Consider the following 21598-nt stretch of genomic DNA (forward strand, 5'->3'; position numbering starts at 1 on the left):
TCCTTTGATACTCACAACAACCCTACAAAGGATATACTATTATTAACCCCATTTTACAGTTGAAGAAACTGAGGCAAGGAGAGGCTAAATGACTTGCCCAGGACCATACAGTCAGTAACTGTAGAAGACTAGATTTGAACCCAGGTCTTTTTGACTCCAGACCCAGCATTCTATATATATTGAACCATCAGCTGCCTCTGTGTACAAATATAAATTACCATATCTTATATTGAATAGGTTGTACTTGTACCTCCTCATAGTTTCTTACATCCATTTCCTGCTCTCTGCTCATGATACAACCACTTCAGTCCAGGCTCTCTTGTCTAGATTATTTCAATAACCTTCTAATTGGTCCTCCTGCATCCATTTTCTTCCTTCTCTAATCTATCCTCCACATAGCTTCCAAATTGATATTTCTAAGTTACAGATCTGACCACCTCACTCTTCTTCTTAAGAAACTTCAGTGATTCCTCATTTCCTTAGGACAAAATACAAATTATTCTGTCTCTATCTTTCCTATAAACTGACATGGGGCAGCAGGTAGCCCCAAAATCCCACAAAACTGCTAACTGGGTAATGTTATTTGTCTATAATCAAAGAAGCTCAAAAGAGGACATTGCAAACATCAATGGCAACACTGTAAGATGATCAACTATAATGGAATCAGCTCTTCTCAGCAGTACATTGATCAAGGACAATCCTAAAAGACTTATGAAGGAAAATATCATCCATATCCAGCGATAAAACTATGGAGTCTGAATGTAGAGCAAAGTATACTATTTTCACTTTTTAAAACTTTCCTGTTTTTTTTCTTTCTCATGTTCTTCCTTTAGTTCTAATACTTCTTTTGCAACGTGACTAATATGGAAATGTGTTAAACATGAAATATATGAAACCTACATCGGATTACTTGCTACCATGGGGAGGGGGAGAAAAGAGATGGTGGTAGAAAAATGTAGAACTCAAAAGCTTACAAAGAGATGAATGTTGAAAACTATCTTTGCAAGTAATTAAAAAAAGAAAAGAACATAAAAAAGAAAAAGAAAAAAAATTTACCAAGGTGCTCAAAGGAGCTCAGTTTTCCACCCTATTTACATTGTTCACTTAGGGCAGCTAGGTGGCACAGTAGATAGAGCACTGACCTTGGAGCCTGGAAGATAAGAGTTCAAATCCAGCCTCAGATTTGACACTTGACACTGACCAGCTATGTGACCTTGGACAAATCACTTAACTCTAATTGCCTCACATCCAGGGCCAGCAACAGTTGTCCTGATTCATATCTAGCCACTGGACTCAGAGGGCTTTGGAGGAGAAAGTGAGGCTGGTGACCTAACACAGCACTCTCTCACTCAAATTCAGTTCATGTACTTGTCATGGCATCACCTCTCCTTTTATCATCATCTTCTTCAAGAAATACCAACATCATCATCATCATCATCATCAACATTGTTCACTTAATTCTATTCCCTCAATATTCAGATGCTTAGATAGTACTAAATATATTCATACTTATTTGGACTTAGAATCAGGTCACTCTCAGGAGTAAATCCTGATGCCGTCATTTAGCAGCTCACATTTATATAATTGTTTTCCTCACAACAACCTTGGTATGAAAGACGAATAATATTCTACTTTACAGAAGATAAACAAAGGCTAAGAGACCCATCAAAGGTCAATAGTTTGTAAGTCTACTAAGTTTATGAGCAGTGGAGTTAGGACTTGAATTTAGAATCTCTAACTCTAAATCTAGTGTTCTTTCCACTACATCAAATGTATCTCCTAGCCATGACAGATCATTTAATTTCTCTGAACTTCATCCCCATATTTATTACTATATATATTATAATAGCACTACCTAGCTCATAGAGAAAAGCATCTTGTAATCCTTTAAAGAATTATAAAAATTAATTTTAGTATTGTCTTTAAACTATCTTACTATGTGCATATTGCATAACTTTGATTGTAAACTCCTTGAAAGCAAGTATTGTTCCCACCTTCCTGACCCTAAGTCCTAAGCTTTGAAAGGGTCAGTAAATGTTGCTCACCAGATTGCTTGGTCTCAACATGTCTTCGCTGGATATGGGCTTGAAGATAAGAGTTGTTTAAGAAAGCCTTGTCACAGAAATGGCACTTCATATGGGGAAAAAAAATAAGAAATAGATTAAAATAGTTGATAAAAATAATGACTAATATTTGCACAACATTTTCTAGTCAGTATACTTTATGCACATTTATTTTTTTATTCTCATAACTACTTTATGAGATAGGATTAAACATCCTATTTTTATCCCTGTTTTACAGTCGAGTAATCTGAACCAAGAGACTTTCTAAAAGTCACAGTAAGTGGTCTCACTTCTTCTAGGTATATGTCCAGTGATATTTCTACTCTCATGGAGTCTAGGACTTTCACAAAAAAAAAATCCTTTATATTTCCAATGCTGATAAAGGGTATAAAGAAGATGAAGCACAGATCTTTTTTTTTTAAATAGCAGTTTCTGGAAGTACCTATGATTGTATGCATATTTACAAGAATATGTATGCATATAAAAGTAACATATGTATTCCTTTTTATTCTTGAAAATACCATCAGTCTACCTCATCACCATCCTCTGTTCCTCTGTTTGAGGGTAGAGTTATGAAATTCTAAAATCTTCCTTAAGGAAGGATCTCAGACAAACATCTTCTCCCCTGACTGGGACTTCCGACTTTTCCACCTTGCTACCCTCTCCTACCCTTTGCTTTCCAGTTTTTTTGTGTTATCTTCGCCCTATTGTTTGTAACTTTCTTGAGGGCAGGGCATTCTTTTTTCATATTTGTATATCTAGCACTGTACTTAATAAATGATTATTGACTTTATATATAATTATACATGTGTAGATATAATTATATATGCATGTATAATATGTACATATATAGTAATATAAGTATAGTTTTGGATAGAGAGTAGACCTGTGAATTCATTGAATAAAGAGAACTTCCTGATGAAGAAATTCTTCACAATAAGTTAATTAAAATTAAATTAAAATTTTCTCTATGTAAGTGAATTAAAATTGGTCTATTTAAGAATTTCCTTATTAGGGGTGGCTAGGTGGCATAGTGGATAAAGCACCGGCCTTGGAGTCAGGAGTACCTGGGTTCAAATCCAGTCTCAGACACTTAATAATTACCTAGCTGTGTGGCCTTGGGCAAGCCACTTAACCCCATTTGCCTTGCAAAAACCTAAAAAAAAAAAAAAAAAAAGAATTTCCTTATTGGAATTTAAATTACCACTTCTCTCATTTAGGATGGAAAAGGACTATGTATTTTTCTTTTACTTCATATAAACAGTTAAGACAAAGTCTCCTTCTTTGCATCATCTAATAATGTGTTGGGTTCCAGCATGACATGAAAGAATTATACTGGTTTTGGAGTCAGATAAACCTTGATTCAAATGTATGTTCGGTTATTTATTGATCATGTGATCTTAACTTCTCATCCCCATGTAGAAAATGAGGTTTTTGAACAAAATGACCTGTGAAGTCTTTTTCTAGTTCTAAATGTATTGATTTTCTTGAGCTAAGTGGAGATGATAAACCAAGCCTGAAAATCATTTCTCCAAACTTAAACACACACACACACACACACACACACAGACACGGGCAAATTATCCTATCTTTTCAATGAATATTCTTAAAATTGTGACAACCCCTTTAAAAAACACACACACACACATATTATATATCATTTTAAATTAAAGACTAATTCAGAAAAAAGCTACATTTTTTAAGAAAAGAGAACTATGTAGGTCTAACTTTAAACTATTAATCTTAAATCTTTTGGTGGATAACTAGATGCTATTAGTTGTCTAAAAGTCAAAAGCCTGATGCCCCAAAAAGGACTGAGAGAACATTTATATTCCACCTCATCTTCCCTATAGAAATGATGAAAAGAATGTAGTACTCATGTCAAAGATTAGTAAAAGTTTATTTAAACTCTTGATAGTTTTCTCCAAATATAAAACTATACAAAATTGTTGTATGTTTTTGTGTAAGTATCTCTGTGTAAATGTGTGTTTAATTCAAGGTTCTTGTCATTCATTGTATATTGTTATACCTTCTTGTTAAATTGTGACAGAAATCATCTGACCAAGTAAATTGTTCACCAAAAGCAGTAATCCGTATGTCAAAGCAAAATGATTTTTAGTGGGATAGCAGATTGACATAACTAAAACACAGACCCTTTACATTTGTTATTCTCCCTTCACCCCTCTTTCTGCACTCCTATATTTCAGCTTGATTTCTTTCATGTAAGGCTGCCCTCAGATTAATCAAAGTTTCCCTTTCCCCCTCACGACTGCTCTCTCTAGGTCCAAATTATTCTTTCCTCTACCTCCCCTGTCTCAGTGTTCCTAATCTCAGCTATTAGTAAGGGGGTAAGTAATTTAACTCATTAAATATACCAATTATATTATTTTATTGAAAAAATTCACATGATGGCTTGAATTGAATCCTTAACCTTCCCAGGAGATTAAAACACAGTAATATAAATTAATCTCTTAGTGCTAAAATTGGAAATCAAGACATTTTTGAGAAAGGGATCCTTCCTTTCCTATTCCAGATTATTTATCCCAATTCCTCACCCTTTTCCCTTTTTTTCAATTACAAAATAGGTTTAAAAACTTGGCACCTTTCTTGCAAAAGGCATCTAACCCCTAATCTAGAATTTCCTTGAGGAATTCTTTCATCCCTGGAAATAAACACACAACATACTCCAATCATTCCTTTGTTGTATTAATTATCATTCATTTTCTAATGATCTGGTGTAATGCCTGAATTTTTTCTCTATTAAAGCCCTGGTTTTGTTCTTTATTACACCTTGATTTCTGCCAGAAATCTAAATGGATACAAAATCTAGAAGGTTCTTTGAGTATCAAGAGGATTCTTAAACTTTCTTCTAGGTTGCTGTGGACCTAAATGTCATTGTCAACTGGTGATGAGTCTGTCCATACATAACTGGACTGGTTCTCAGGTCTCAGTCATAGTAGACACTCTTCCAATTTGAGAGAAACTACCTTACATTCTACTGGCATCGCCTTTAAGAATTCAGCATGATATAGTGAAAAATATCATTCACTGGCTTTGAAATCAGAAATATCAACTTAATTTCACCTTTAATATTTATTACCTATATAGTATTAAATAAATCACTTAGCCAGCCTGGGCCTCAGTTTCGTCATGTGTAAAATGAAGGGGTTTGAGTAGATTGAGTAGATTGTTTTGAAGTCTTGTCCTACTCTCCTACCCATAAATGTTAAGCTTATCTCCACACACAAAATATTCAAGTTATCATTCATAAAATAAATAACTAAGCATCCCAGATGAAGGTCTTTAGAAACATAGAATTGACTTATTTTTCCTTTTCACATCCCATTTCTGACTCCTTACTTTGTGATAGTTGCTGGCCCCAGCCTGTATCAGTAATTGCTGCATGCTGAGCATCTTCTTTCTCCTCCTGCTCTCCTCCTTTACTCCCTTCAGTTCCTCTGTCTGTTTGCCCAGTTTTTTTTCAGTCTGTTCTTGCTGCTCCAGGGTAGACTGGAGTTTCTCCTCTAAAGAGACTATATTGGCACTCAGGTAGTCCTGAGAATGTAATAAATATTCAATGATGAGTTGAGCCATCTTGAGAACTTTGAGGAGCACTGGGTCCACAGGCTGCTGACAATAGGCACATCTCTCTGAGTCCAGATTGCAGTAAGTGACTCCTGTGATGTGGTCCTGTAAGGTGGTCACATCCAGCTCCTGAGCTACCCGGTCCACATCGATAGCACTTAAACGTCTCCAGTCCACACTCTCTCTCCTTGGTTGGAATTTGAAAGCCGAGGTCTCATAGATACCTGGAAACATTCTTCTAAAGCCACCTTCTTTGGCAAGATGGTCCATGGATGTTGATAGGCTTGGCATAAGGAATTGGTGATTTCTTAATAAGGGTAACTGAAACAGGTAGAAGAGCTGAAAGAAAATTAAGATGATGAAGTTACAAGTATTACAAAGCATTCTTTATAAGAGAAATAGTAACAAATTAGAATGAGATCAAAATGTGAATCATGATTAATGTAAAAATTGTAGCTAAGTAGAGATTTAAGAGGCAGCAGTAGATACAGCACAGGCCCTGGAGTCAGGAGGACCTGAGTTTAAATCCAGCCTCAAACACTTAATAATTACCCAAGTTTGTGACCTTGGGCAAATCACTTAACTCCATTACCTTGCAGAATCCAAAAAAAAAAAAAGAGAGAGGTTTAAAAGATTAAAAATTTTTTTAATTTAAGAGAATAAGATGAGAAAAAAGAAAGGAACAAAAGAAATAAAAAGGATAATTTTAGTCATGCAAAATTGAAAAAGGTTTGCATAAACTACAACAAAGTTCTCTGATAAAACACAATATAGAGAGAGAACTAACAAAAAGTAAACAAACATATACACGTGAATTTTTTGTTCAATCATTTTTCAGTCATGTCTCTCTTTGTGACACCATTTGGAGTTTTCTTGGCTGAGATACTAGAGTGGTTTGTCATTTTCCTCTCCAGATTATTTTGTAGATGAGGAAATTGAAGCAGAAATTCAAAGCATCACTTAGGTAAATGCACAGTAGAGAGGAGAAAGAAACAGAAAAGAAAAACAACTTTGAAAATGATATATTAAATTTATTATATACTTTTTTAAAAAAAGCAAGTCATTCACAACAGAGTTGCAGTTTAAACATGCAATTCTCTCTGTTCTACTTTGCAGTGTTCATTAAATCATTACTTTTTTTAAAATTTGAGCAACCCAAAAGTCACTGTCTATACCCTTTGACACAGCAATAACACTATTAGATCTATACTTCAAAGAGATTTGAGAGAAGCAAAAACACAGATAGACAGAGACATAGGGACAGAGGCTGAGAGAAAGACAGAGAGAGACAGAGAGAGACACACTGACAGATACAGAGTCAGAGACAGATACAGAGAGAGAGAGAGAGAGAGAGAGGCAGAGACAGACAGACAAGACACAGACACAGACTGAAAGATAGAGAGAAATCATCAATTTGTAGTGATACCTTTATGTTAGATCAAAAGACTCAAAACTTTAAATTGGGAGCATAAATTAGGTAAAGCTGAGTTGTGATTTATAAGTGCTGAATTCTTAGTGAGATATAAAAGATTAAGACAGATTTGTGACAAATAATTCCCAATAGGATGACATTGCCATGTGTTGGGAAAGTAACAGAATAAGATGATTTTTCATGTTGGCTTCATGTTAATTTGAAGGTTAAAGTCACAATAAAGTTTAACAGCAGAAGTTTTTTGTTTTATTATACAGAAAATCTGTCAGAAAGTTGCTGGGGAAGCCACTAGGCACTCAGCAGAGTCATAGGCAAATGTTAATGCTGGCCTTTGATAAGATTAACAAACCAATTAAGGGCAATTAACCTATCAGTAGACATAACCAGCTGAAGGAGCAGAGTCCCATACCAGATGTCTACAGTTTCAGATGTTTCCAAATCTGAGATTAAAAACTTCATGATTTTAAACAATCTATTCTAGAAAACCACATTAAAACATTATAATATTCAATCAATAGACATTATTAAGGATGTGCCAGGCTACACACTGGATATAAAAAAAGAGGAAAAACACAGTTCCTGTCCTCAAGGACAAATAAACCTTTATTATAAATAAATATGGGGGCAGGGGTAGTCTTAGAATCTATTCTCCTAAGAATGTTTGTATATTTTTTATAGAATAGAATTAGTATTTTGAATGGAACTCCAGAGGGCATCCTGAACAAGTATCCCTTCTAAACTATGCCCAAATGGTTATCCAGTCTCTGATTGAAGACCTCCAGTGCTAGAAAATTCACTATTTCTTGAGGCAATTCATTCCACTTTGTGGTATCTTTATTTATTGAGAATTTTCTTTTATTGAGAAAAAATTTCCTCTCTGCAATTTTTACCCATTGTTCTAGATAGACTCAGTTGTGAGACAAATCAGAAAAACATCTTCCATAAGACATTCTTTAAGATAGCTATAAGACGATTATCATTGCCCAACCAAGTCTTCTCTTCTCTAGGCCAAATGTACCCAGATTAATCAACTGATCCTCATAAGGAAAAAGTTCCAATTTTCCTACCATTTATGATGATGATTCTCCACAGGGACATGCTTTAGTGTGTCAATGGATTTCCTAAAATGTCTCACCTGCAATTGAACCTAATCCTCTAACCTTGATCTGATCGGGTCAAAGGACCACAACAGGACTGTCACCTCTCTCAATCTGGACATTTTGCTTCTTTTAATTCAGTTTAAGTTCCTATTACCTCTTTTGGTTGCCAGGTCACACTGTTGACTCATTGTGTTTCAGTCTAACCTTACCAAGCCTTTTCACATGCACCACCAGTTGGTGTCTAGCCCCACCTTCAGGATTCTACAATTAAGCAGTTAATTAATTTTTTTTTACTCAAATGTAAGATTTTTACATGAGCCTCTATTTAATATCATCTTCTTAAACTTGACCCATTATTCTAACTTGTTTAGGGCCTGATAGCTATCCTCCTCAGATTCATGATAGTGACAAATTTAGTTAACATATCATCTATACCTTCTTTTAAATCCTTAATTTGAAAAGGCTTAAATACATGAGACTAAGGACAGACCTTCCTCCTTGATCGATCGATCCTTCAATGACAATTCCTTAAAATTGATCATTTAGCTATTTTGGAATTACCCTGGCTTTATTTTCATTTAGGTTTTTTCTCTCCATCCTACAAGATACCATAATCCTACGTTAACCTCGTCGCTTCCCTTCCTGTCTGATGATTTTTCTTCTTCTATAATTCTTCATTGTCTCACTACTACTGGCACTCTCTAAGGCTCTGTCTTTGGCTGTGAGGTAATCATAGTTTTTCTGTTTATATGATTCATTTGTATGTCTAATTTCCTTTTTGTTACAATCCTCATCTGTGAAACTAGAACTATTCATAAATGACAAGTCATATTTAAAGCAAAACAACTAGCAAATGGGCTCTTCCCTAGAATCAGAAGAATACTATGTGTGTGGATAGGAAGTGAGTGTCTTAGTTTGACTGAATTCTCAAAAGTATGAAAGAGGATAACATGTAATAAACTTCAAAGGGTAGACTAAATTCAAATTGTAGAGATCTTTAAATGCCAAACAAATAATATCTTTTTATAATATAGGTAATAGAGGTAATAGAGAACCATTGGAACTTTTAGAGATGAGTCCTGGCTTTAAGACTATCATTTTGGCTGGAGTGTGAAGAATGTATTGGAAGGAGTAAATGAATGGTGTTGGTTGAATTGCCTTCCTTATCAATATTATTCTAATGCTACCCACACATTAGAATTACAATGAATCTCTGTTCTCCTATATAGATCTGGCCTTTCTCTTAGAGAACCCAGTTGTTTTCATAGGATCAATTATCTTTTCTATATTAAGTGACTTCCAAATCTCCAGTCTTGATCTTCCTTCCAAATCCATCTAAACAATTAGGTATGTAACTATCTCATTATTACTTCAAACTAGAAATTTTAAAAAATTAACTCATCATTTCTTCCCAAAATTAATTCTCCACCTCATCTTCCTTATTTCTATCAATAACATCACTATCCCAGTCACCCAAATTCAAAACATCAAACTTTTCTTTAAATCCATGTCTTCCTCATCCTCTCAAACCCAGTCAAAAAAGTGTGACAATTTTTACCTTAAGTGACTCTCAAAGTTGTACCTTCCTCTTTATTACTGCTGTTACTACCGTAACCCAGTCCATTTGCTTATTATAATTGTGTCCTTTCCTCATCCAATCCAATTTGAACATTTCCATGAGATGAATTGTTCTCAAAATATTGCTCTGATCATGCTGCCTCTCTGCTCAAAACAGTTTCCTATTGTCTACAAGAAAAAGTCTAAAGTACAAATTCTAATATTAAAGGCCCTATACAATCTGGCCCTGGCCAGGTCCTACATCTTTATCTTCCATATTCACCCATACTAACCCTTCTGCTCCATCCAGAGTGATCTGTTCACTACTTTCCAAGAATATAATGCCTATATTATTCATTCTCTTTTCCACCAATTCAAATTCTGTCCAGCTATACTAAAGCATTTCTCACTCGTTCCATGAAGATGGCCATCAATGAAACCTAGTTACTACTCCCCCCCAGGATAGAGACAATTCCCCCTCCCCCCCCACTCATCCCATTTCATCTCAAGAGAAAAAATAAAGTTACCATGACCTATTGAAAAATAAGTTCTCTCATGTTCCTACTAGTGATTTTTTAAAAATCACTGTGGCTCCAAAGCTACCTACCATGCTTAAAACAAAGCTGCAGTCTCCTATCAGTTGAGCTTCAGAAAGACGAACACAACAACAAAACAGGCTGCAGAGCAACAGAACTGTTACTAAGTATTCAGCAGCTCCCATATGTAACAGGACACCTGCATCCTGCCTATTGTAGAGAACCAAAGTTATGTCATTAATTATTCATATTTTGCTCATTGGATTTTGCCAGTGACCACCACATTCAAGTGATTACTGGACAGAATATCCTTTGTTTTGTTGGGGGGGGGGGGTTAGGTTTTTTCAAGGCAATGGGGGGTTAAGTGGCTTGCCCAAGGCCACACAGCTAGGTAATTATTAAGTGTCTGAGGTCAAATTTGAACTCAGGTTTCCTGATTCCATGGCCAGTGCTCTATCCACTGCGCCACCTAGCCACCCCTGGACAGAATATCCTAAAATGCACAGCAAACTCTGGGACTCAGTTTTCTCATCTGTCATAGGGCTCTGCTAGACACATTCTCAAAAAAGATAACATATAAATATGTTTGTGTATATGTATATACACAGAAATATGTATGTATAAATTTATAAATGTGTATGCTTATGTGTGTACATGTAAATATACATATATATGTATGAGTATAAACCCCCCCCTCAGGAAAAAGGTAGTTATTTCAAACAGGTTAGAAATGTATACTCATGATAAAGAAAGCTCAAGAAAAATACAGTTTCAAAAAGTATTTTGCTAACATTTTTTAGATTGTTGGTTTAGGCAGGTTAAATGTCATTTGTGTAATCTAGAGTATCCTAATACTTTTTAGGATACTCTAGATTTCATCTAGACCTAGATAACATCCAGACCTAACTTCAGGAGAAATTCTATAATAGGTTCGAATTAATATAGTATTACTATACCAGCAACAGTAAGCTTCGTCAGCATCTTGGACAGAGTACCATGCTGTCAGAAACATTGTGAATATAACTGCAGGTAAAGGACAGAACTGCCTAGACACTTGGTGAATTGACATTCTTCTGGTTATTTTTCAGCAAGATTGTTTTCTCACTGTCGTTTGAAGAACAGGTAGCATAAATCTTGGATATCTCTCTTCAACCAAGACATCTGGCTACCATTTCAAGAAATAAACATCACTAAAAAAAATAAACTTGTTTCCTAGTTCAGAGATACCCTGAGGATGCAGCACCGTTATTCAAGAACATTAAGAGACAACAGAACACCTTTTGAACAGAAATAGTTACCCAGAAAACATGAGATCTAGGAATCCTCATTAAGTAGTAGCCTATCATCACAAAACTCACCTCTATTTCACCACATCTTGCCTTCTTGCTGCTTTTCTTGCAAGAACTGACAGAAGACAAAGCCAACTAACTGCTGCAGGTTACCTAGAAACCAAGCCACCAAGGAATAGAGAAGTCTTCGGGTTTCAAGTGCTTTATCATCACCAGGTTTTCTTATCCACAATCCAAAAGCAGAGAAATAACATAAGAGTAGTTACATTAAGAGGGTTTTTCTGAAACTCTTTTATCTGCTTTATTTTTTAGGAAAACCTGAAATTCTATGAAAATTTTAAAATATAGTTTGACCTTCTTTTGTATAAAAATTCCCCAACCCAAAATTAATTATCCTTAATTGACAGTCCAAATTAATCAAGTTTTGCTATATGCCTATCCATATTGACAGATCTCATTTTCATGAAGAAAACTTTTCTGCATTAGTATGCTCATATTACCTTATGATCAAGTGGAACAATTCATCTTGCATTTGAAATATAATTTAGGTGTTCATTGACTTGCCATGGACAAAGAAAGTACTACCAAATAGTCAACCCAGAAAGGAAATACCTCATATTTAACTAGGACTCTAAATATGTTTGTGGATATGTATATACACAGAAATATACATGTATAAATTTATACATGTATATGTAAAAATGTATGCTTATGCATGTACATATATATGTATGAGTATAAATCCTATGAAAAGAAAAATAAGACTGTTGTAAAAACTGACCAAATGTCTAAAAAGTGGTCTGGTATAGTAGATACCAAAATGGCTTCAAAACCAAGAAGATCTATGGTAAAGTTCTGCCTCTGACACATAATGGTTGTGTGATACTGAGCAAGTCAACCAAAGCTCTCAGTATCCTAGGCTATTGCTGATCTTTGTACATGAAACTTAAAATCACAGGTTTAATCCCTATCTTGTTAACTTTTAATGTGACCCTTTCTAAATTAAATCTTCAATATCTCTGTTTTATAAGTCAATGTTTCAATAAAATTTCCTGAAATTTCAATGAAATTTCTTCAATTAGGAAATAACAATTTATAAACTTGATATAAGTATTATCTGACACACAATGTTTGGTATGTTGCATGGTGATGAGTATAAAGGATGCCATACTGGGGTTGAAAGTGAAAAAGTCAAGTGTTGCAAGATGTTGTCCACTGCTCCAGACAAGTCAGTATAACCACCGTATGACATAAAAGAAAGTGAAACAGAGAAAAGTCAATTTTCCAAGAATCCCTACAATGTGGACATAACCAAGACTGTAGATGCCAGAAAGGTACTGATCCTCTTGCATGAGTGCACAAGGGATTTGCTCTACACAAGGTGATTGAGGAGGGGGTTCAATTATAATAGTTTACAGTTTTCATATATCTCATTTGATTCTCACAATAACCCTAGGACTTAAAAGCTATTATTACCCCCATTTATAGATAAGGAAATTGAGCCTGAAAGAGATTAAATTATTTGACCAGGATCATATATAGCTAGTAAGTATCTGAGGTAGAATTGTAATTTAAATCTTCCACACTCTTAAGTCCGTTATTATATTCACTGGGCTCCTTAGTTGCTTAAATAGTCTCTAGTAGAATGTCTGACTTCCAGTAGTACCAAGGCATATATTTCATATCTACAAAGCATTAAATAATGGAGCTAAAGGCAAAAACTAAAGTATTTCAAAGAGTAGGACATGAAGATATTCTCACTTCAAAGGCTTTTAAAGTGCAAAGACTACACACTAAAAAACCTGCCTATTAAGAATTTGCCTTCCCTGACTTAAAATACCTATTCCCCTTTAAGTTTTCCAGGCTCATTTAATATTCATTCAATAGACATTTTTTATCACCCATTATGTGTAATGAATTGTACTAGATGCTATGAGAAATGCATAGACCAATCAGTTATGGTCCCAGCTCCTAAAGAGATATGAATAATCTTTTGTTCCCAAATAGATTTTGCTATAACTGGTAACTTCTGATGCTCTTCCTAGAACATTTCATTTTGTAGAATGCTTTCAAAAAACGAGAATTTCTACCATGCCCTCAATACTATTAATATCATCTACCTTTATTAGTCTCTTTAGAGCCTTCTGATTATCTAATCTTCTTTTACTTTCCTATGTGATTTTGTTGCTGCCTCTCAATCTTCTAAGTCTGGGAAAATCTTTTGAATCTATGTGACATGTCTTTAATAAATTCCTTTGAAATACTTTGTTTTCCAGTTTCACATGTACAACTTTTTACCAGATTGTTCTCTGGGAACTTGCAAATGGATGAATGTTGAAAATTACCTTTGCATATAATTGGGAAAATAAAAAAAAAGAAATATTGTGTTTTGTACTCCTAATACTCTATTTAACTCTTATGTGATTGATTGTGTTTATTGATTGTGATTATGTGATTATGCCTTAAACTGATAGAGCAATGAATTTGTTTACAATGTGATTTGTTGTTGTTCACCCATAGCAGTCATGTTTGACTTTTTGTGACCTCATTTGGAGTTTTCTTCACAAAGAAAATGGAGTAGTTTGCCATTTCCTTCTTCAGTTCATTTTATAGATGAGAAAACTGAAGTAAACAGAGTAAGGTGACTCGCCCAGGATCACACAGCTGCTAAGTGCCTGGGGCACTTTGAACTCTAAACTACATTTGGACTCCAGTCTTGGCACTCTCTCTATGTGCTACCTAGCCACTCCTTACAATATAATATTTTCTAATTAATACTATATTTTTTATTTTTTTTAAGGTTTTTGCAAGGCAATGGGGTTAAGTGGCTTGCCCAAGGCCACACAGCTATGTAATTATCAAGTATCTGAAGCCATATTTGAACTCAGGTACTCCTGACTCCAGGACTAGTTCTCTATCCACTGTGCCACCTAGCTGCCCCAATACTATATTTTTTCAAATGACAAAGGAGGTGAAATGGGGAGGATTATGCCTAGATTTCCTTCTCTACTGTAACATGCATTTTCTCATAGAGAGAATGTTATACTAGCCCTTTGCTATATCACAAAAACCTTGTTAGCCCCAATTGTACCTGTAATATCATTCTTGGTACTATCTTTCTACATTGTGGATAAATGGCTTGTGAGTTCCAAATAATCAAATTACCAAGCAACTTTTGAAATACATTCTATTTGGAAGTTGAAGATTTGCTGTAATAGATTCATTTCCTTATTGTTTTCACTTTAATTACAAAGGTATAGGCAACTTGTGTAACCAAAGATGGCAAGAATTCATAAACTTAAAAAAACTATCATAAATTTTACTGGAGTGTTTCTTCCCTGGATTGGATTTTCTTTTTTCTCAGTTTATCTTGTCTTTTGGGAACATAATTTTCATGAGAACTAGACTCACATCTCATTAATTTATTCTCCTGGGTCTAAAGTGGGATTCAGAGGAAATGGCATTGACCTAAAAAAGCTGAGGCCTGGATTTTGGTCCCAATTCTGCTGTAATGTCCACTATCACTAAAATTATGCCACCTTACAACAAAGGCATATTATAGAGGATATATGAAATACTCAGTAAGTGCTGTGAGTTCTCTGAAAGTCTCCAATTTATTCTATTAGTCACTAATTAATAACAGAAACTAGAGCAATACAGAAAATTTCCCCTTGAGTCCCATTAATATCTTTATGTCAAAAAAACTGAAGTCATAGAATCTTAAAGTTGTAAGGAACCACACAGAATAATGATATCAATATCCTGGAGTGTGTTAGAGCTAGCTCTAATGACTAGTGAGATGATTGTCAAATTTTCAGTGTGAGTCTTCACTACACAGAGGGTAAATGTTTCAAATCAGAGCTTGCTTTATTATTTTTTTGATTGTCTAGAATTAAGAAAGAGATAGGAAAAATAGTAATGATGTAGATAAAATTTTAAAAGGTGACATGGGTACATTTTGTCCCCTGGAGAGCTAGTTATTAAACATTAACCAACACAACCTTGCTAATATCTCACATCCACATAGCTCTGCAAAGCATTGGACATGGGTTCATCTAGTTCAACCACTCATTCAGCACGAAACTTCCTTCTATATAATCACCCACAGGTGCTCATCCATTCTCTGCTTGAACTCTTGAGGTGACATGTAGCTTGCTTCATGGGCAGCCCATTCCATTACTGTATTATTCTAATTCATAGAAAGTTCCTTCTCTAAATTATGTCAAAATCTGCCCTTATGTAGGATTGACAAAAATCAACAAAACAACTAATTAGAAAACAATTGATTATAATTTTTTTTGAAAAGAGAAAAGACAAAGTCAATTGTAACTACAGATCAATTTATTAGTTCATCTATAATTGATCATTTAACTTTTTTCTACCTCAGTTTTCACACCTATTAAAATGGGGATAAAAATAGCATCGACTTTCCCAGGTAGTTGTGATAATAAGATAAAAAGCTATATAAATACCAGTTATTATCATAGCAATTACTGAATCGGCAGCAAGCATTTTTTTCCTCTTTTGATTATTTTTTGGTAGTATTTTACTAAAATGTATTACACAATACATTGTTTTATTTACTTATTCCTAACTTTCCATGTTTTTTATTTGATGATTTGTTTTGATGCTTATATTTTTTATTATTGGTTTTTGTGGTTTATTTGTGATGATTTGTTTTGGTTGTTGTTTTAATTTTTTTAATTTAATGAAAAAACAGTTGCTAAACAATTGTATGACTAAACTTAACTGTTTTTTTCTTAACATACATAGAAAGCAAGACTTGAATATTCCTTCAATTTCTTTTTCAAGTTGTCTTAGAGAATTCAAAAAGACTAAACCTGTTGCTCTATCTGTTGTACAAAATGTCATTATTATCTGAATGCTCATCAGATAATCTTCTGGGAGCTTACTCAGGGAAGAAGCAATTCCATAGAGAAAAACCACCAACTTCAGGTTATTAACTCTAATTGTTAAGGCAACCAAGGAAACAACCACACATAGTTTACAAACAGTTCTGTGTACACATGAAAGGCAATTCAAGTTTAAAAAATGAGAATGGAGGCAGGAAAAGAAAGGGTGAGGTAGCAGGACAGAGCAAAATTTACTTAAAATAATAATGAATTTAGGAGATTTTTTTCAAATTCCTAACCAATTTTAAAATATTTAAAGAACTTAATCATGACATTTACTATTTCTTCTTTCTCATTAGTATTGTACTCTTGGGACTTAGAAAATCTCTAAGGACTAGAAATGTCTTGAGAGTTAGATGAGTAAATTGAGATAGAGCTATTTCTCTTGTTGATCCCCCGATTCTAACAACTTTCAGCAAACATTTTTTTAAATTTATTTTTATTAATGATATTATTTGAGTTTTACAATTTCCCCCCCAATCTTGCTTCCCTCCCCCCCACCACCACCACGGAAAGCACTCTGTCAGTCTTTACTTTGTTTCCATGTTGTACCTTGATCCAAATTGGGTGTGATGAGAGAGAAATCATATCCTTAAAGAAGAGAGAAGTCTAAGAGGTAACAAGATCAGACAATAAGATATCCGTTTTTCTCTAAATTAAAGGGATAGTCCTTTTCAGCAAACATTTTTTAAAGGACTGAATCTAAGTAAATTTCAAAAGGAGTAGGAGTGGAGGGAAGAAAAGAGAGAGTGAGGATGGAAATATAACCACTCAAAAACTTGGAGAGGAAAAAAAGTTTCTACTAACAAAGGAAAATTCTTTAAAGTTTCTTCACCCAATTAAGGAATTCGGTTCAACAATTTGCCTACCATGTTGAATGTATTATAGTAGGTGTTGAGGACACAATAAATTACATTGTGATTTGCTCCCCCCCAAAATGCAAAAACAAACACTTTCAAAGGTTGAAACAGTTGAAAGAAATGTCCAATAAACATATCTATCTACATGTCCCACTGGCATAATTAAAACTAAATTCATTTTTCCTCCTAAACTTGCCCCGATTCTCAATATCCCTATTGGGATGGTTGGTAACACCACTCTCCGGCACACATATGCATATACATATGTGTGTATATGCATATACACATATATGTATATATATATATATATAAATCCATTCCTTTCTTTCTAACTCACTGTGCCACAACTCTAGTTACCACTTTCATTTATAATAGCCTCCTGTGTTTCCTTGTCTCCATTCCCTCCATTCCTAATCCAATTCCCCAAATAATTGCCTAAATAATCTTCCTAAGGCAGAGGCCTGAATAAGTCACTTGACTATTCAAAAGTCTTTGTAGTTTCTTATAACATCTAGGATAAAATAAAAGCTCTTCAATCTGACATTTAAGGCCCTTCACAATCTTTCTGCAATCTTCTTTTCCAGCTTTTTTTTTACGTGACATATTTCATGAAGTCTACATTTCTACCACTACTCTATTAGTTGCACCTTAAGCTTATTATACATTTATTATTTCATTTTATCCTCCCAACAACTCTGTCAACTAAGTGCTATTATTATCCTCATTTTACAGGTGAGGAAACTGAAACTGAAAGAGGTTAAGGGATTTGACCAGGGTCAAAAAATTAAAAGGAGTTTGAGGTAGGATTCTAGCTCAGATTTCCTAACTTCAAATTCATCATTCTATCTTCTCTGCTCTGTTGGCTCATAGCATTCATAAAGATCATCCTTCTCTCATGCTTGAAGTATGATTCATTCTTATCTCTGCCTATCAGAATCTTCTTTCTTATTCAGGACCATACTTATCCACAAATATACCTTATATATACATACATACCATACACACACTGACCATAAGAATGTAGGCTTCTTAAGGGCAGGGACAACTTTATTTTTGTTCTTGTATTTCAGAATCCAGCATTACTATGTACATATTTCGTACTAGATAAAAGTTTACTGAATTTAATTCACTGGCACTCCAGCAAAATAGGTTGGGGAATGGAGTAAAGAGGATGCAGTGAGAAGTTGCTACAAAGTTCAGCTCTTTCTCACCCTCTCAAAATAAAAAAAAATAGACTAAATAATGTAATAAGAATAACAAGAAGAAAAGAAATGAAATAAGGAACCACAAGATTAGTTCTTATAGGAAACAAACAGAATGCCATGATGCCAACTTGACACTCCTGATAATAGTTGTTACCTGCTTAGAACAGGCCTGGTACATAGTAAACACTACTTAAATTTTAGGTATTGGAAAATACCAGTCATAGTAGAAGTAATTTTCATGTAGAACTAAAGCATTTGGTCCTCTGGCTCAAATTCTTCATGACTACATCAGTGTCATATATCAGCTTTAAGAGACTCCACTCTCTGGTTTCCGGACTAGACTCCATCCCAACATTGAGAAAGTGAATCTCTTAAATTCTACCAGATCAAGATTTTGATAATTCAGATGTAGCAACCATGGAGGCAGGTGAGACCTAGTTATATTGTGCTTATCACAAAAACTATCCAGTACAGTTCAGTGGGAAATGGCTTCCAGAATGAAGGACAAATGAAAGATTAAAGATAGGCTTAGATAAGGAGGCATCTTTGTATATACTTTAAGCAGAAACTCGACTTGGAGTAAAGTCACAGAATTCATCTAAAACTAGTGATCTGAAGAGAATCTGAAGTCATTTTCTTCAGGATCTCAGTTGTGGTTTTCTTGACAATGATGCTGGAATGGGCTTCCATTTCCTTCTCCAACTCATTTTACAAATAAGGAAACTAGGCAAACAGGGTTAAACAGCTTGCCCAGAGTCATACAGCTAGTGTATTTGAAGCTGGATTCTGAACTCAAATCTTCCTGACTTCAGACCTGGTGCACTATTCACTGTTCCATCTACATGCCCCAGGAAAAAGTAGCTACACATGGAAGAGGGGCTCATCTGTTGTGAATCTATTTCCACACTTTTTAGTTCAGAAGAAAAAAGGCATTCATTTTGAGGGTGGATAACATGAGAGATCCTATAGAATAAGCAGCAGAGAGTTTAACAAAAGTTCACCAAGGAGGGAAAATGAGCAGATGATATTTTTAAAAGGTAATAAAATGAATAAACACTTCAGAATAAAATAAAGTTAAAATCTTCAAGGAAAACTAAAATACTGTAATAAATTCTATTAGACTTCCAAAATAGTAATGAAACGTTTTGTAAGACCCTCCAAAATAATTCAAAAAAAGGCAATAGAAAAATAAAAGGAACAATAAGAATGAAAATTAAGGCAGAAATTAAGAACGAAAACAAGACAATTAGACAAGAGAAAACTTAATGCAAACAAAATAGAAACTTGTTTAGGAACACAAAAAGTAGAATGAATAATTGTAGTATTATTTCTTCTGACTCCTTTGCGAGCACTTGCCCTGTGTGAGTTCTCAATAAAATAGTTTTTTTTGGCAAGGATACATCTGGCATTCTAACAATGCTCCCAGCCTATTGTAGTTGTGCTCTCTGTAGTAATGTTGGAATGCTTGGCAGTCTAGCTTGAGAAAGAACCTTAGTGTCTGGTATTTTCGCCTGCCAGGTAATCTTCAGAATCTTCCTAAGACAATTTAAATGGAAACGATTCAGTTTCCTGACCTGGCACTGGTAGACTGGCCAGGTTTCACAGGCATATAGCAATGAGGGCAACACAATGGCTCTGTAAACCTTCAGTTTGGTAGTCAGTCTAATATCTCTTCTCTCCCACATTTTCTTTTGGAGCCTCCCAAATACTGAACTAGTCCAATGTGTACCTCATTAGAAAAGACACTGCCAAGGTAAGTGAACTTGTCCACAGTACTCAAAATTTCTCCATTTGCTGTAATTGATAGCTCCACAGATGGATGGTGTGGTGCTGGTTAATGGAGCACTTGTGTTTTCTTGGTGTTAATTGTCAGACCAAAATAATCACAAGCAGCAGAGAATCTATCCATACTTTGTAACATCTCAGCTTCAGAGGCTGCATTGAGGTCACAATCATCTGCAAACAGAAGATCATGCAACAACATTTCCTCCGCTTTGGTCTTGGCTTGAAGCCTTTTCAAGATAAAGAATTTTCCATCAGTGTGGTAACTGACCTTGAGGCCATTTTCATCCTCATTATACATGTTTACATAAACATAAATGAATAAATATATATTTACATTAAAAACAATAACTATAAAACATTTTCCCCATTAGTCTGAGATGTATTTTCCCACAGATTCAGACAGTGCCCATGGGAAAAGGGGGCACAAACAATTGTATTAAATAACATATGTGCAAAACCCATATGCCCATGAAAACTCATCTTTCCCCAGTTCTACAGGACCCTGTGTGTTCTTTCTCTTCCAATGGAGTCCTCATGCTGCCCCCCTCTGAACCCAGTATCTCTATGAGGTGAGTTGCTCTTTGGGTCTCGTTGGTTTTCTCCTCTCCTCCATTCAACTCTCAACTGCTAAAATTAATTATCTTTTGAAGCCATAGTCATCTCTCTTTCCTGATACCAGAGCTATATAGCTCCTTGAATCTGAATCCTGCTAAGAATACTACCCCTTTATGTCTATCTAGAAAATGTGTTTTTGTTCCCTGACTTATACTACTTGACTCTAAGAATGGCTTCCTACTTGATGCAGTCTCTTCGCAAGGCAAGAAGCAAGACCTGGTGTGGAGGAATAGGTGGGTTATGGATAGGTAGAAGAGAAAAAAGAAAATCCCCCCACTGCCAAGTAGCCATCACTAGGTAACACTCCACACATCTGTACCTTGCCATAAACTCCTCCTATTGAGGTTAGCAAGCTTGTTATTTTTCAGTTGTTTCAGCAGTGTCCAAGTCTTCTTGATCCCATTTGAGATTTTCTTGGCAAAGATAATGGAATGATTTGTCATTTCCTTCTCCAGTTCATTTTACAGATGAAGAGACTGAGTAAACAGGGTTAAGGGACTTGTCCAGAATCACACATCTAGTAAACATCTGAGGCTGGATTTGAACTCAGGAAGAAGGGTCTTTCTATCTCCAGATCCTGCACTCTATCTACTGCACTACCTAGCTACCCCAAGCTAAAGGTTTAGATTTCTAAAAACCAGAAGAGGAATGGTCAATT

At 34.9% G+C, this 21598-nt stretch overlaps 1 protein-coding gene across 4 annotated transcripts in view; it reads right to left on the reverse strand.

The window, feature by feature from the left end:
* Positions 1 to 21598, reverse strand: part of DZIP1L (DAZ interacting zinc finger protein 1 like) — a 64439-nt gene that overhangs the window by 39912 nt on the left and 2929 nt on the right. The window contains exons 1-3 of one of the 4 annotated variants that reach the window (XM_074214847.1): positions 10345 to 11605; positions 5424 to 5987; positions 2046 to 2130 (exon numbers count right to left, since the gene is read on the reverse strand). In XM_074214847.1, the coding sequence (XP_074070948.1) occupies positions 2046 to 2130; positions 5424 to 5987; positions 10345 to 10458 (763 nt within the window). In that variant the 5' untranslated portion in view covers positions 10459 to 11605. Of the gene's footprint in view, positions 1 to 2045; positions 2131 to 5423; positions 5988 to 10344; positions 11606 to 11631; positions 15874 to 21598 lie in introns of those variants that run through there. The other 3 variants (XM_074214849.1, XM_074214850.1, XM_074214848.1) reach the window with 3 other exon arrangements.

Source organism: Macrotis lagotis, chromosome 1 (assembly GCF_037893015.1).
Source record: "Macrotis lagotis isolate mMagLag1 chromosome 1, bilby.v1.9.chrom.fasta, whole genome shotgun sequence".
NCBI lineage: Eukaryota > Metazoa > Chordata > Mammalia > Peramelemorphia > Peramelidae > Macrotis > Macrotis lagotis.